The sequence below is a fragment of the Lactuca saligna genome, chromosome 8 (genome assembly GCF_052625555.1).
Source record: "Lactuca saligna cultivar CGN05327 chromosome 8, ASM5262555v1, whole genome shotgun sequence".
NCBI classification, from domain to species: domain Eukaryota; kingdom Viridiplantae; phylum Streptophyta; class Magnoliopsida; order Asterales; family Asteraceae; genus Lactuca; species Lactuca saligna.
In genome coordinates this window covers 36152591-36170620 of record NC_136424.1, presented here as the reverse complement: position 1 = coordinate 36170620, position 18030 = coordinate 36152591, and the positions used below count along the sequence as shown (strand labels likewise).

General features: G+C 28.5%; 2 protein-coding genes and 1 long non-coding RNA gene across 3 annotated transcripts; all 3 read left to right on the top strand.

Annotated features, from left to right (window-relative positions):
• Positions 1 to 3655: 3655 nt before the first annotated feature.
• On the top strand, positions 3656 to 4287 carry LOC145008443 (uncharacterized). Its single transcript, XR_013663434.1, has 3 exons — positions 3656 to 3865; positions 3988 to 4081; positions 4171 to 4287. It is a non-coding gene; the product is annotated as an uncharacterized LOC145008443 (long non-coding RNA).
• An 8-nt stretch (positions 4288 to 4295) lies between these two features.
• On the top strand, positions 4296 to 5967 carry LOC145009555 (uncharacterized). Its single transcript, XM_078968232.1, has 8 exons — positions 4296 to 4325; positions 4382 to 4410; positions 4562 to 4697; positions 4779 to 4975; positions 5066 to 5186; positions 5260 to 5439; positions 5525 to 5593; positions 5671 to 5967. Exons 1-8 carry the CDS (start codon positions 4296 to 4298, stop codon positions 5878 to 5880), a joined length of 972 nt encoding a protein of 323 aa, XP_078824358.1. The 3' UTR covers positions 5881 to 5967.
• A 4245-nt stretch (positions 5968 to 10212) lies between these two features.
• LOC145009554 (uncharacterized) lies at positions 10213 to 15493 on the top strand. The gene is made up of 7 exons (XM_078968231.1): positions 10213 to 10237; positions 10470 to 10631; positions 10721 to 10966; positions 11075 to 11510; positions 11644 to 12572; positions 12689 to 13906; positions 14034 to 15493. Exons 1-7 carry the CDS (start codon positions 10213 to 10215, stop codon positions 15491 to 15493), a joined length of 4476 nt encoding a protein of 1491 aa, XP_078824357.1.
• Positions 15494 to 18030: the final 2537 nt, after the last annotated feature.

The window sequence follows — 18030 nt, the reverse complement described above, 5'->3', positions numbered from 1 at the left end:
TGAGTGACATAGGCATATTCGCGGAATTGGAAGGAAACCAAACATCAACAATACTTTATTTCCAAATGAACATACCAAACGTTCCAAAGCTTCCACATCCAAATTTTCAGATAATCCCTAAGTTGTTGTATTATCCCAACAACTTCAAATCATGCAACAACAAATGCTACAAATGAACCAAAATGTTTAATAACACTTTCACATCCGGCATTCCAAACTTCCAACCACAACCAATGTCACAATTCCAGTTTAATCCCAATATGTTTTCACAAAATAACCCTGAAACATCCAATGAACACGAGGAGGTTAATGATGATGATGATGATGATGATGGGGAGGAGGAGGAGGAGAACTAGAATGATAGTGATAACAATGTTTGTTAAAAACTTGTTTTTTTTTTGTTATGGAGTAGAATATGAATGGTATGGTATTTAGTAGAATTTGAATGGTATGATAGGTTTCTTAAGTGTTTTTGGATTTTAATGGTATGTTATGTTATATTTATATTATGTAAATATCTTTTTTGGATTTGTTTTATGAAACATTTGGTTTTATGAAAAAAAAAAGGCTATACCGACGACTTGTCGTCGGTACAACTTTGCAACTGTAAAAACGGTTTTCCCCTTTCCAGACATCATGTCGTCGGTATTGCTCAAACTTTTCCTGATGGCAAGTCGTCAGTATAGGGTCCGAATAAATTTTTTTCTTATTTCCTCGAAAATCAATCCTGACGATCCTTTGCCGACGACTTGTCGTCTGGATTGGTTATTCTATACCAACGACTCCTGTCTTGACGACATTTTCAACTTTTACCGACGGATCTATGCCGACGACTTTTTATAGACGACATGTCGTTGGTATAAGCTTTACCGACGACAAGTCGTCGGTACATAGTTCCAAAGTGTCGTCAAAATAGGGCTTAATCCTTGTAGTGCCATCACTGACATCAATTTATGATGCTTCCGCCTCCACCTCCATGACGGTTCGCTACCACATCGACGCTGATGCTGACGCAAGATAAACCTAGATTTATTCTCAGATCCATCGTTTCTTGATACCACCAATGTTTAAGCTACTCGACTCATCCACCCATCACATCTTTTTCTAATATCGCCATGGTGCCTTTATCGATTACATACTGTAAACATAAAAAATGACCTTTTTAGATACTGAAATATGCATAGGATCAGAGCACTTGATATAAGACAGCTTCCAAACTATTTTTTGTTTTTCCAGATCTTACTCCCAATCTTTATGTATTTGTATTTGAATCCGAAGGTTTTGTGTTATCTTTGTGTTATATCTATGTGTGGGTGATTGTTTAACTGTTTGTGTGTGTGTTTAGTATGTTGTGCATGTGCGTATCTTTAATTATGTATGTATGTTTTGTCTGAGAAACCGTTTAACAATCTCTTTTTTTTTTTTTTTTTTCTGTGGATAAAATATTGTGTGTATAGTCTGTAAGTGAGTTTATATGTAAAATGTTCTTTCATTTTTGATTCTTGAATGTGTCATGAAAGAAGGATTTTTTTTAAATTGTTCTAAGCCATTAAAAACCGACCAAATTGATATTAACAATTCATTTTATGATGTAGATTGTTAATGAGTAAGAAAAAAAAAAACTACGGTTTGAGTTTATTTGAAATTTATAAACTCATGTAAATAACGAATTAGTTTTCTAATAAGAACTAAATATATATTACATATAGTGTTTTATAGTAATATTATTTATAAAATGTTTCATAATTAATTAAAAAGTGTTTGTATTTTTTTTTTTAAGTAGGAACGTTTGATATTATGATAACTGTTATATAGTTATATGAATATAGTCCTAATTAAAATAAACAAACAAGTATATAATGTAAAATTTTCTAACGAAATATATGTTTCTTTTATTTTTCAAATGGAAATATGAATAATTTTGTTTACGAGTTGGTGTTATGGAATTAAGATGATAATGAATTGGAGGTTAAATAAGATGGCAGTTAAAATAAAATAACCTTTAATATAAAGGAAGGCTTAATATAAATGAAGGTTTAATCTAAGGAATTAATTATTATAATTATAAAATGAATGCTATTTTATGAGAGGAAGAGATATAATACGTAAAGTTAAATTTTAAAAGATGGTGATATGGTCGTTGATGACATGTTTTGGGTAATCCTAATTCTAATAAATAAGTAGAACTCGGCCACGTGGCATTCTTCCAGCCCCCCAAAATAGAGTTTTTCCGCTCATTTTTTCTTCTATATTTACGTAAATGCCATTGAATCCGAAAATTGAATAAAAGTTCAAACTGATGCAATATATCAGGAAATTTTAGCTGTCAACTGCATTCAAAATATTCATGCATTAATTTTAAATGAATAAAGATTATGGAAATAATTTGAAAAAATATGTTAATGAATAATCAGATTCGAAAATCACGATTAAATTTGAAAGTTTGTTTATTTTGATTGCAAATTCAATATATTGCAATCATTAAATCCCTAAAAATCTGCAGTATTTTTCAGCAAACGTAAATATCATTTATACGGTTATTTTGTTTTTACCATTCTGCTCCATAACAATTCTGCTCCATAGAAACCACAACAAACGTATTCTTCTTCATTCTTTGTTATTCTGCAACGCTTCAAGAATTAAATATCAGGTTAGTGTATTCAAAAATCAGAATTACCAATATTTCTATTTCCTCCATGTTCTTATTTATCTGTATCTATCACATTCTCATTGTATGATTTCTATTCTTCTTCTTTTTTGTAATTCTTCTTAATCGTCTACTTCTTCTACCTTTTCAGTTTAAAAGACGAAAAACTAATAAACATTACAAGTTCATTTTCTTTAAAAAAAAATTAAAAATAGTCTTTTTCAGATGTGCACAATAACTTTTTTTATGGTATGAAATTTTAAAATTTGTTTGTTTTTATCTAAATACAATCTCAAAAAAATTTAGAATTTTAAAATTTTTGAGTACATTAAGTCAGTTGTTATTGTCATGTGTTGATTTTTAATTTTTCTGTTTTACTCATTGTTATGTTATCTGTTAGTGTTACTATGTTGCAGGGGCATTTTCGGTATAATTGTCGTTTTCATGTTTATTATATATTTGTGTTCCATCTTATTATATAAACTTTTATTCAATCTAAAACATTATTTCATATGAATTATTTGTTTTTGTTTGTATTCCATTTTATTATAAAATGAATTATTCAATTTAAAAATTTATGAGTACATTAAGTCAGTTGTTATTGTCATGTGTTGATTTATAATTTTTCTGTTTTACTTATTGGTTAGGATGTTCTGTACATTTTAAAAGGTTGCTAATTTTCCTTACAATTCTATAATGATTAAATTTATTGCAGAAAATGGAAATAGGAAATAAGGTTTACCTAAATAACATTGACCAGATAGATGAAAAATCGCATATCAAGGTTCGGGTGCTTAAAATTTGGAACTTTGTCAGAAATAATAAAGTTTGTTCCATTGAAATGATCATCATGGATGAGGAAGTTTGTTGTATTTGATATATTTTTTATTCATCATTCAATATTAGACATGTTTCATGAACATAATAATTTTTAATTTTTTTTTAAACAGGGTACACAATACCAAGCTCGTGTCTTCAATCGGAATTTCTCCAGATTTCGTCATCTTTTAAAGGAAGATGAAAGTTATATAGTTATAAAACCCAATATGGCTGCTGTTACTAATGGTTTTAGTTATACAGGTCATAAACAGACCTTAACTTTGGATTGGAAAAGCATCCTAAAAAAATGTGATGATTTCTCGGGTCCGGTCAATGGATTTATGTTTGTTGACTTTAATTCTATCATAGAACAAACATGCCCAAAAGACACATTCTTTGGTTAGTCATAAAATATTAATAAAATCATTTTTTATCATTTTTTTTTTGGTTATACATTTTATTATTTAAATATTACGAATTTAATCCTAAACTTTTATTTTTTTGTGGTATATGTTGTGTAGATGTTATTGGACATATCGTGTCATTTAGGCCTCTTGAAACTTCAAATCCAGTACCATCCAAGCATTATATAAAAGTCACTCTTAGCAACCTAGAGTGAGATTATATTGTATTATTTATTTATTATTTATTATCTTTAATTAATCACAAATTAATATTAATATACTATTTTATGGTTTATTTAGTTCTGTACATCTGAAGGTTACTATTTTTGGAAGTCAAGCATATCAAATTTCAGAATACCTAAAAAATAACCCGACTGTTAATTTTGTTGTTATCGTGATGCAGTTTTTGAAGCTAAACATTTGGAATGGTTTGTATTCAGTCTTTATATATAGATGTTTATAATTACTGTTTTTATATAAATTTTAATAATTGGATATACATTTTTTACAGGTCTTGGTGAAGCTAAAAGTCATTTTGAAGTAACGAAATTGTTCATAAATTCTGACATTTATGAAATAAATGAGTTTAAAAATAAGTTAGTTTCCAATTGTTTTTTATTTTTTTATAATGTATTTTAACTTAAAAAAAACACAAAACCTAATATTCATGAATCTAAATTAAACATTACAGGTTGAAATGTCATGACAATTTCGGTATAACTGAAAAAAGCATAACTACACTTCAAAGCTACTCTTCTTCATATACAGATGACTTTAAGGGCAATTTTCCATTAAAAACAATCTGTGAGATCACCGAACCAATTAAGGTATATTGCATTATTTTATATGTTTTACATTTTATTTTTGCATAATTTATTTTAATAATTTTTACATTTGATATGATACAGGAAATGAAGTTTTTATTAGTTGCTTCCATTGTTAATATAAGGCAGAATCTACCATGGTATTATGAAGCATGCAAAAAATGTGGAAAAAAAATTATCCCTGTTCCCAAAACCAATCATTCGTATACCAACCCTGAGGGAATTTTAGAAACTATGGTTGTCGAGTGTACAAATGCACAATGCAAAAAATCTGAATTTCAGTCAGTTATAAAGTATAGACATATTTATTTCTATTAATTTTGTCAATCTTAAAACAACACTAACAATGACATAATTATTTTTTGTTTTAGGTATATAATTCCAATTAACGTACAAGATTGTACTGGAACCATTGGATTGACTCTTTTTGATAGGGAAGCAAGGAGGTTGTTAAATATAAGTGCCTACGAGTTGAAAAAGATACATGATGCGGTATATTATTCATACCTTTAAAATCAGAAAACATTTACTTAATTTTTTTAATTTATTAAAATATATCTTACAGGCCGGAGACAGTGATGCCCTATTTCCAATGCAACTTAACGTGTTGAAAAACCGCAAGTTTGGTTTTGTTGTAGATATTACAGAATACAATGTCAACAACTATAATAACATCTACACAGTTCTCAGAGTTACAGAAGATATGTCCATTGTTTGTGAATTGGAAAGTAAAATAGAACTTATGGTATGTAATTTTTTATTGTTGAAAATTTACAATTCTTTAATGTTAAAGTACACAACGATTAACATATTTCCATTTTATTTTTTAGAGTATTCAATCTGTCTCCTTAAATCAAGTTGCTTTGGAATCCGATGATGTTGTACAGCCTGTTCAAAAGGTTTTTCATTTTATTTTATAAACTTTTAATTATATTAGTTATTTTTTTTAGGAATCAAACATTTTTTTTTAAATTAGGATGTGATCTCACAAACAGACGAAAGTTTTACACCCTCAACAGTTGATAAGTCAACCGCAACAAGTCCTTGCAAAATATCAGGTGATTTGAAGCGCAACCTCCAAGAAATTTATGATGTTGATTCTGGATATGATTTAAGTTCAACTAAGGCTAAAAGAAAGTCAACCGCAGAGGAAACTCCACTCTTGATTCCAAAAATTGAAAAGTGAGTTTCTATCGGTTATAAGACACATTTAATATATTTTGATCATTTGTTTTGGTTATAAAGATATTTTAATTGCTTGGTATGATTTTTATTTTGGGGTATTTAGGATGTCAAATATTATTGGTTTTGAATATTTTTGGATACTTTTATTGTTTTAAATTGGACAAGTTAGTTGATTTTGGTTATAACTCAAATAAAATATATTGCCCCTAACTTGATAAGTATTTCATATATCGCAATTAACAATTAAGACAAATCAATCAATCAATCAATTTGTATAATAAAAATGCGAAATTCTTAGCTTTCTTCCCCAATTCGCATTCTACTGTAAAAATTCGCATTCTTCATTCACCCTCTTTCTTCGCATGTTCCAGTCATTTTTTTTTTAGTTCATTCGCATTTGAGTTGTTTGTCTCACCAAATGCGAAATGAATATTAACCATAATCACCTTCGCATCTTTAACCCCAATCCATACAACCTCATATGCGAAACCCAATTTTGATTTGTATTACCAAATGCGAACATTTTTGCTTTTACACGTGAACTGCATTTGACTCCAATATTGAACAAATCACATTTCACAGTCCTTCTTGACTTCGCATTTTTCTTCACGAATCGTCCCTCAATCAATAACCCAATTAACCCAATTGCGAATCCAAAATCAAAACTTATCTGTTTTCATATGCGAACCCAACTGATTGGCTTTTCAAAATCAAATTCGCAACTCCAAATCGTTCGATTATTCGCCCCAATTCCAAAATCAAATAACAGATCCTTCGTATGATTCATTTAATAACCAAGGCTTCGTTCCAGAAAACATCGAATTTAACAGTTATTCGTTCCCACAATCTTTAACCTCCGTTTAAAATCGATCCCTGTATATAAACCCAATAACCAATCGAACACATACCATTCGAAAACAATAATCATTACACCCTTCAACAGATTTGACATCGCATTTCAAAACAATCGATCTTACTTCATCTGCTTGATATATCGCAATTAACAATTAAGACAAATCAATCAATCAATCAATTTGTATAATAAAAATATTGCTATATATGTAAAGACCATATTGCCCCTAACTTGATAAGTATTTGATATATCGCAGTTAACAATTAAGACAGATAAATAAATCAATCAATTTGTATAATAAAAATTCTACTATATATGTATTCTGAATAATAAAATCTGCTATTTATGTATTCTGAATAATAAATCTGCTATATCAATCAAACTATGCCCTTAATTTGAAAACAAATAACTGAATGTATATTGCTATTTCTACTTTTTTTTTTATGTATTCTGAATAAAAAAATTTCTACTATAGTGTATGATATACTTTTTTATTTTTTATAACTGTCATCTTACTCTTTTCCATTTCTTTTACTTCAAAAAGACCATATTGTCCTTAACTTGATAAGTATTTGATATATCGCAGTTAAGAATTAAGACAAATAAATCAATCAATCAATTTGTATAATAAAATTCTGCTATTTATGTATTCTGAATAATAAAATCTGCTATTTATAAAATCATTCTTAACTGCGAAAAAAGAGGGTGAAGAAAGAGGGTGAATGAATAATAAAATTCGCATTCTTCATTCACCCTCTTTCTTCTCATGTTCCAGTCATTTTTTTTAGTTCATTCGCATTTGAGTTGTTTGTCTCACCAAATGCGAAATGAATATTAACCATAATCACCTTCGCATCTTTAACCCCAATCCATACAACCTCATATGCGAAACCCAATTTTGATTTGTATTACCAAATGCGAACATTTTTGCTTTTACACGTGAACTGCATTTGACGCCAATATTGAACAAATCACATTTCACAGTCCTTCTTGACTTCGCATTTTTCTTCACGAATCGTCCCTCAATCAATAACCCAATTAACCCAATTGCGAATCCAAAATCAAAACTTATCTGTTTTCATATGCGAACCCAACTGATTGGCTTTTCAAAATCAAATTCGCAACTCCAAATCATTCGATTATTCGCCCCAATTCCAAAATCAAATAACAGCTCCTTCGTATGATTCATTTAATAACCAAGGCTTCGTTCCAGAAAACATCGAATTTAACAGTTATTCGTTCCCACAATCTTTAACCTCCGTTTAAAATCGATCCCTGTATACAAACCCAATAACCAATCGAACACATACCATTCGAAAACAATAATCATTACACCCTTCAACAGATTTGACATCGCATTTCAAAACAATCGATCTTACTTCATCTGCTTGATATATCGCAATTAACAATTAAGACAAATCAATCAATCAATCAATTTGTATAATAAAAATATTGCTATATATGTAAAGACCATAGTGCCCTTAACTTGATAAGTATTTGATATATCGCAGTTAACAATTAAGACAGATAAATAAATCAATCAATTTGTATAATAAAAATTCTACTATATATGTATTCTGAATAATAAAATATGCTATTTATGTATTCTGAATAATAAATCTGCTATATCAATTAATCTATGCCCTTAATTTGAAAACAAATAACTGAATGTATATTGCTATTTCTACTTTTTTTTTATGTATTCTGAATAAAAAAATTTCTACTATAGTGTATGATATACTTTTTTATTTTTTATAACTGTCATCTTACTCTTTTCCATTTCTTTTACTTCAAAAAGACCATATTGCCCTTAACTTGATAAGTATTTGATATATCGCAGTTAAGAATTAAGACAAATAAATCAATCAATCAATTGGTATAATAAAATTCTGCTATTTATGTATTCTGAATAATAAAATCTGCTATTTATGTATTCTGAATAATAAAATCTGACCTATAATAATCAATCAATCTATTTGGTTTTTTATGTATTCTGCTATTTATGTATTCTGAATAACAAAAAATTCAATGTGTATTGCTATTTCTACTTTTTTTTTATGTATTTTGAATAATAAAACTTCTACTATAGTCTATGATATAGTTTTTTATTTTTTATAACTATCATGTTACCCTTTTCCACTTCGTTTACTCCAAAACGACCATATTGCCCCTAACTTGAAAATGTTTTGATAAATGCTAATTAACAATTAAGACAAATAAATAAATAAATCAATCAATGGCTTTCGATTTTTCTTTTTATATTTTAACATTTTTGTTAACAAAACAATTATTTTTTAATTGCAAGGTACAATGGAACATATTACTCCTATAAAGGAAATTGACTCAATCAAGGATGATTTCACAATTAAAGTTCGAATCATACATCTTTGGACTCAAAAGTCGAAAACTAAGTATATTGCTATTTATGTATTCTGAATAATAAAATCTGCTACTTATGTATTGTGAATAATAAAATGTAAACAAAATTTATATCTTTGATTCTCTAAAATTAATTCATACATTTTTGTAATGGTTGCAGCATATTTACTTATCTTCTGTAAATAACCTATATTCAACCAACTATTTCCTAATATTCTATACTCCCTTTTTAGATGAAATTTGAATATTAAACTAATTTTTAGTTGTAATCTTTTAAATTCCAAAAAATCAGGAAGAAAATTATATCTAATAAAGATCCAACAACAATAAAATCATATAATCGTAATCTTTTTCCAATATTCAAGCATATAACTTTACCTCAAAACGTGAAATCCAAAATTTTGAAACACCTCATTCGTCTTCTTAATGTTCAATTGTTTCTGCGATTTTTTTTTCATTAAACTTACATCAAACTGCTTCATTAAAGTTGTAATCCTCATTCCAGTTCTACCTGCAAGATTTCCATATCCATATGTCAGGTTAGTATTATCAGTTTAGATCACTTTGTTTTCTCTATGAATTTATGGTTGAAATTTACAACAATAATCAATATGCTGGAATAGATGTTTTTCTAATTGTAAAAAAATAATCTTGAATAGATACATAAGATCAATAAGCAATTTATAATCATCACGATTATCGTGTATCACACAATTTTACCTTCATTGATTCCATGGAGATCTAGGGTTTTAACCCTTGATATCATCCGAACCCACGATTGGTTGAAATTGGGGAAACAGTAGATTTAAATCGAATAAACCCTAGGTTGGAAATGAGGATGATGAGTCATGATGCTCATCAGGGAAATAATTGATATCAGGTAACTTTTTAAAATCTTCAATTTACTAATTTTTTTAAAATATATTATAAAAGAGTAAATTAATATTTGCAAATTTTGTTAAACATTTTAATAAACAAATTAATAAAGGTAACTTTTTAAATACATTTACTTTATTATCATTATTTATTTAATTCTAACTAACTTCAATTGTATTATATAAACATATTATGTACATAATTTCACATTTCATTTCCTAACCTATGTCTTCTTATGCAGAAAACAACAGTAACATGTACCACATGCAGGCCAAAGAGAAAAGAAGACAAAGAAAAATATATTTGGAAAATAAAAGATCGAAGAAAATAAAAACAATCTCAAACGTTCCAAGTATATCATTACAGCATCTCTTCAAAAAAATCATTAACTATAACCGTATTAGTATTTTATATTCCATCTTTTACTGTTATATAGTTGAATACATATATTTACAAGTTTTATAAGTTATTTCTATTTGCAGATCAATCAACCAACATTGTTCGTCAAACTCAAAATGTCAATTCATTTACAACACCTGCAAAGCATAACACAACCATACAATACTGTCCTTCCTTTACAGATGTTAGAACTCCATTTTCTAACATTACAAATGTTATAAATCCGTTATCTAACATTACGAATGGTAATTATTTATGGTTTTTAAAATATACTATTATCCATTATGTAAATATTTATTTATTTAGTTAACTATTTTATTTTTATTTTATTCAGATAACATTGGTTTCGATAAATATATCACTTCCAAGTTAGCAAAGAAAAGACAGTACCATGTACTTTCAAATGATATGACATCAAAAAATGCATCTACAGTAACAACTTCTTCATCATCAATCAAGTTAAATCCTGGATGTCATAAATTAAAAACGAAGACAAGACATTTATCCCCTATCCCATTGATTGATTTAACAGAAGATGTAGAAAATATACATCAAGTGAACAATGAAAATCGTATAGTTGGTATCTCAAATGGTAATGAAAAAATAAAATCCATTTTACATTTCAGATACTATGTTCTATATAATTATAAAATTCATTGATATTTTATTCAACGCTTTTATTTTACAGAATATTTGGATCATGGTGATCAAGATGTTGTATGTCAAACATGTCGTGCAAAGTTATGGAGAAATGAATCCATTAGAGGTAAAGAAAATGGGAACACGGATTATTCATTATGTTGTGGTTACGGCAAAGTTCAACTTCCAGACTTAAAGAATGCACCCCCTACTTATGAAAGAATGTTTCGAAATATGGATTCAAAAAGCAAACATTTCATGAAAAACATTCGACGTTACAATTCAATGTTTTCTTTCACGTCGATGGGTGGTAAAATTGACTCTTCAATCAATAGAGGAAACGCTCCTTACATTTTCAGATTGGGTGGTCAAAATTATCATAGTATTGGAAGTCTTTTGCCAGCAAAAGGATCGGAACCAAAATTCTCTCAGTTATACATTTATGACACTGACAACGAAATTACAAATAGACAAAGATGTTTTTGGTATTTTCTCAAACTTCTTATTCATAATCTATTATATATATATATATATATATATATATATATATATATATATATATATATATATATATTATGTATATATTACTAATATTATGTATAAATTTATTTATTTTAGTGGTGAAAAAGATCAATCAACATCAACTGATAGTGATATTGTTAAAGATATTAAGGTGATGTTGGATTCAAATAATGTCTTGGTTAGATCTTATAGAATGGTAAGAGATACTTTTCAAAAAAATCCAGAAGTTGATATGAAATTACGACTTATCGGGAGAAGGGAGCAAGATGGAAGAACATATAACCTACCGACTGCTTCTGAGGTTGCTGCTTTAATAATTGGTGACATTTCGGATTCAATCGAAAAGAGGGATATCGTCGTTCAAACAAAAAATGGTTGTCTACAACGTATCAGTGAATTGCATCCTTCGTACCTTCCTCTCCAATATCCATTGCTATTTCCATATGGGGATGATGGTTATAGTGTTGACATTCTTCATAGAGGTGTGTCATTTACGACCAACAGCAAGCGTGCGAAATGTACAATGAGAGAATATTTCGCTTATAGGATTCAAGACAGAGATCATTCGTTCTCTCTCATACTTAATTCAAGAAGGTTGTTTCAACAATTTCTGGTAGATGCCTATACTATGATGGAAACGGAGAGAATCTACTACATACGTAGGCAACAACATGTTCTTAGATGTGATTCTTATGAAAATTTACGTAACCAAAAAGCTCAAGGAACGACTGATATCTCGAATGTCGGCCAACGTGTCATATTACCTTCATCCTTTACCGGAGGTGCACGCTATATGCTGCAAAACTATTTGGATGCCATGTCACTATGTAAATGGTTTGGATATCCTGATTTCTTCATAACCTTTACGTGTAATCCCAAATGCCCTGAGATTAAAAGGTTTCTTAAGGATACTTCACTTCGACCAGAAGACAGACCTGATATACTATGTAGGTTGTTTAAGATCAAGCTTGATGCATTCATTAAAGACTTAAGGGAGAATCAAATTTTCGGCAAAGTTCAAGCATGTAATTAAAACTATATTTTTAATTTTTTTATAAAACATTGATCTTATTATTATATTTTAAATATGTTTTGATATCTAATCACATTCTCTTTTATTTTTTGTCAAATTCTTTTACAGATGTTTATACCATTGAATTTCAAAAAAGAGGTTTGCCGCATAGTCATATATGTCTATTCATGCATTCTGACAACAAGCTACCAACTGTTGAACTTATCGATCCAATAATTTCAGCAGAGATACGAGACAGAATTGAAGATCCTGAATTGTATTCACTTGTAAATGAGTTTATGATTCATGGTCCATGTGGAGCTGAAAATATGAATTGTCCATGCATGGTGGATAAAAAGTGCTCTAAAAACTTTCCAAAACAATTCATTAATCATTCGTCTGTTGATCAGAATGGTTTTCCGTTATATAGGCGAAGAAACGATGGTCATTTTGTAGAAAAATCAGGTGTAAGGTTGGATAATAGAAATGTTGTTCCATACAACAAATATCTATTGAAAAGATATCAGGCACATATTAATATTGAATGGTGCAATCAGGGATCTTCTATAAAGTATTTGTTTAAATACATAAATAAGGGTCCTGATAGAGCTACAGTTGCTGTTGTACCAACCAACAATGAATGTGAAAATAATGATGCGGTCGATGAAATAACTGAATATTACGATTGTAGATATTTATCAGCATGTGAAGCATCATGGCGAATTTTTAGATATGATGTTCATTGCAGATATCCTTCTGTTGTTAGACTACCTTTTCATCTTCCTAATCAACAACAGATTGTATATGGCGAAGATGATGATATTGATGATGTTCTTGACAAACCTTCTGTTGCCGCTTCAAAGTTCACAGCTTGGATGGAGTGTAATGCAATCGACAGTGAAGCACGAAAACTCACATATGTTGAATTCCCTACAAAGTTTGTTTGGATATTAAATGGTCGGTTTTGGAAGCGAAGGAAAGTAGGAAAAGCCATCGGTAGAATTCATTCAGTTTCACCTAAACTAGGTGAAGCATATTTCTTAAGGATTCTTTTAAATAAAGTAAAAGGACCAACATCATTTGATGAAATTCGCACGGTAAATGGAGAAACACATTCTTCTTTTAGAGATGCCTGTTATGCACTCGGGCTATTAGATGATGACAAGGAATACATTGATGCAATTAAAGAAGCAAGTCATTCTGGATCTGGTTTTTATCTACGCTTTTTATTTGCTACATTGTTGATGTGTAATAGTATGTCTAAACCAGAGATCGTTTGGGAAAATACATGGGAATATTTGGCAGATGGAATTCTATATAGCCAACGACGAAGATTTAAGTCAGCAGGTATTACATTTTTTCTTATTTTTTAAAATTAATTTATTTTTATTTTTCAACACCCATTAAATAATTAGTAATGAAATTATTAAATATCAACCACGTATTTTATTAATTATTTAATATTTTCGTGCAGAATTGTCTCTCGGAGTAGATGAACTTAAGAACTTAACTTTGTTCGAAATACAACAAATTTTACTTCGAAACAACTCTACTCTCAAAAACTTCAAAAACATGCCATACCCAGATGTTGAATCCGTTTCTTCTTCAAACAATCGACTTATCACCGAGGAACTAGATTACGACATTCTCGTGATAAAGAATGACTATGATCGTATGTTTCTTGCATTAACAAATGAGCAACGGAACATTTTCCTAAACATCAAGCGTGCTATTCAACAAAATAAAGGAGGTGTCTTCTTTGTTTACGGGTATGGTGGAACGGGTAAAACTTTTTTATGGAAAACAATATCTGTAGCAATTAGATCTGAAGGAAATATTGTATTAAATGTTGCTTCAAGTGGTATTGCTTCCTTATTATTGTCCGGTGGTAGAACAGCACACTCTCGATTTATAATTCCATTTGAGCTTACAGAGGATTCTTTTTGTAACATAAATCCAGACGGTGAGTTGGCAAGCTTAATAAGGAAAACCTCTTTGATAATTTGGGATGAAGCACCTATGGTCCATAAGCATGCATTTGAAGCTTTAGATCGAACTTTGAAGGATTTATTAAGGTGCGTAAATTCAACCATCTCAAATATTCCATTTGGAGGGAAAGTTATTGTCTTTGGAGGAGATTTTAGACAAATTCTACCTGTTGTGCTGGGTGGCAGTAGACAGAACATTGTAAATGCTTCTTTGAGTTCTTCATATTTATGGGAACATTGCAAAGTCCATAGATTAACAAAAAACATGAGGCTAACTGTTGGAAGGGATCAATCAGATATAGGAAAAATAAGAGATTTTGCAAATTGGTTGTTGGATATAGGAGAAGGAAAACTTGGTGGTCCGAACGACTGTGAAACGATTATCGATATTCCGGATGATATTCTCATTAATGATTCACATGATCCTATAGGTTCCTTAATTGAGTTTGTATATCCTTCAATTTTAGAGTACTATAGCGATATAAATTATTTCCAAGAAAGAGCGATACTTGCTCCAAAAAATGAAGTTGTCCAGGAAATAAACGGCCGTTTACTTAAGAAGTTTCCAGGAGATCAAGTTGAATATTTAAGTTCAGACTGCATATGTGAATCCGAATTTCTCCATGATCAATTTGATGCAAATCTATACTCTCCTGATGTATTAAATGGACTCAAAGTATCCGGTTTACCAAATCATAAATTAGTTTTAAAAATTGGTGTTCCAGTAATGTTACTGAGAAATATTGATCAGAAAAACGGCTTATGTAATGGCACAAGACTACAGGTGTTATCATTGGGCAAACATGTTATTGAGGCACGTATAATAACTGGAACTAATATTGGAAATCGGACTTTTATTCCAAGAATGTCTTTAACTCCATCAGAAAAAAAGATTGCCTTCAAATTCACAAGAAGACAGTTTCCTTTGGCTGTATGTTTGCAATGACTATTAACAAAAGTCAAGGACAATCGTTGTCAAAGGTTGGTCTGTTTCTGAAAGATCCAGTTTTTTCACATGGACAATTGTATGTTGCCTTATCTAGAGTTCAGAGTAGAGAGGGATTAAAATTATTAATTTTAGATAAAGATGGCAAACTCACAAATAAAACTTCCAATGTTGTTTATAAGGAAGTTTTTCGAAATTTGTAGCCAACTTTTTTGTAACGTCGTTTTATTCAATTTTAGGAAATCACACTTAATCCATCATATTACTGTATTTTTTTTTATAATTACGTATTGTTGTATTTTATGTTAATTTCATTACACACATTGGTATTGTATCATCTGCATATGTCAAATTAGAATGATGAATAAAAAAAAATAGTTTTCAAAAATCTTCATTCCTAATTAAATACTTCTCATTTAGTTAGTAATTAAATAATTACCAATAAAAAAAATTATTTAAATATTCAATATTACAATTTATAAGTTATCAGAATTATTGATATAATATTTTATTAAATAATTAATTTTTAAATTCAATTCAAAAACAGCACCCGTGGGTTCCACGGGTTTTAACGGTTATATAAAACTAGAAGCCTATGACTTACGCTTAGAGTATATTATTACATTGCATCATAAATAGTTATATATATGGTTTGATGTTTCTACTTCCCACATTCATTTAAACTTTTTAGAAAAAAAATTTTAACCCTTCTATTTACATAAATATCTTTAAATAACTTTATGCATCAAAATTATTTAACAAAAAGTAAAAGTTTGAAAAAAATATATAACATTATTATTATTATTATTATTATTATTATTATTATTATTATTATTATTATTATTATTATTGGTACTATATCATCTTTAACAAATAACAAAAAAAATATATTAAATTAGCTGAATATATGATTTTTTAGCTAATATGTATTATCATATTTTTGAAATTTTTTAGCGCGTGAATTTAATTTTTAATCCATATTCTTAATCTAGATGTTAATTCTTAAATTATTATTTAGTTGTTTACTATAAAACTCTTATTTTCATATATTAAATGTATGTTATTATGCTTTGAAATTGTAATATAAATGTTGTTATTTAATTGGTTTATGGATCAGATTTTTTATATAATATCGGTAAAAGTGACAAATGTTTTTTATACAATATATTTACTAATGATTATTGATGAATTTGATAAGTAAATTAACTATATTATTTGTGATTTCTTATCTTATTTATTATTTAGTTTTTTTAAATATAAACATGATTTAAAGAATATAATTCATGACAAGAGTCTGGTTTCATCCGACTGTTATTGATAAACCCCAAATGAGCAATTGGATGTTGGCATGAGCAATTGGATGTATGACTGATGGACCCCAAATGAGCATATGTCCATACAAAAGACAACGGTGAACCTCAAATGAGTAGATGTTGATACAAATGACAAGTCATTGACATTTTTATGTTTTTCTTTGGTTTTTCTAACATATAATCAATCTTCGTCGATTATTTCACGATCCTGAATTTTAAAGCTCGGTTAAGCGTGAGTTGAGTTTCGACATTTGAGTCTTGTATTTAAGTAAAACTCGAGTTTGGCATTGTATTGACTCAAATTGATTTAATTATGCTCTTATTCGAATCGAGTTCATGTTTGACATATTAAATGGTTCTACTTTTTCTTATTAACCAATAACAAAAATGTAATTTTATTCTTAACAAACAACATTAATATACATTTATTTCTAAACTAATACAATAAAATATACTTATTTTTAACCAACACAACAACACACTTTTATTTTTAGCTCGAAAAACAACGTGTTTATATTTTAAACCCAAATATAAATTTATTTTTATTTTAATCAAAAACAAAAATGTATTATTCATTTTATATAATGAAATATACTTATTTTTAACCAGCACAACAACCCATTTTTATTTTTAGCCCTAAAAAAGTGTTTATATTTTAAACCAAAATATAAATTTATTTTTATTTTTAACCAAAAACAAGAACGTATTATTCATTTTTATTCAAAACTATTTGTTGAAAGGAACTATTTGATGTCGCTGCATCGCGCAGGTAACCTACTATTATATATATATATATATATATATATATATATATATATATATATATATATATATATATATATATATATATATATATATATATATATATATATATATATAAATAAAAGTTGATTCAAATTATAAGTTGATTCAAATTCACCAAATCAACAATATGATACTTAAATTCAACATCTAATAGCCCATATAAGTAATTATAATCAACCAAATTTAGGATGATCCTTAAAACATGAAATCGATCACTGAAATCAATACAAACATTCTAAATTTTCAAACATCACAAAATCGATCCCTTTTGCAACCCATCACCTTTGAAGAGCATCTCTACATTTTATTTGGTCTTGTATTGTGGCGTTGTGACATGAAGAAACATTTCCATTAATTTGTGCAATATGTTGTTTTAGTCTATTAATTTCTCTGACCATTTCTTTATCACATAAAATGCAT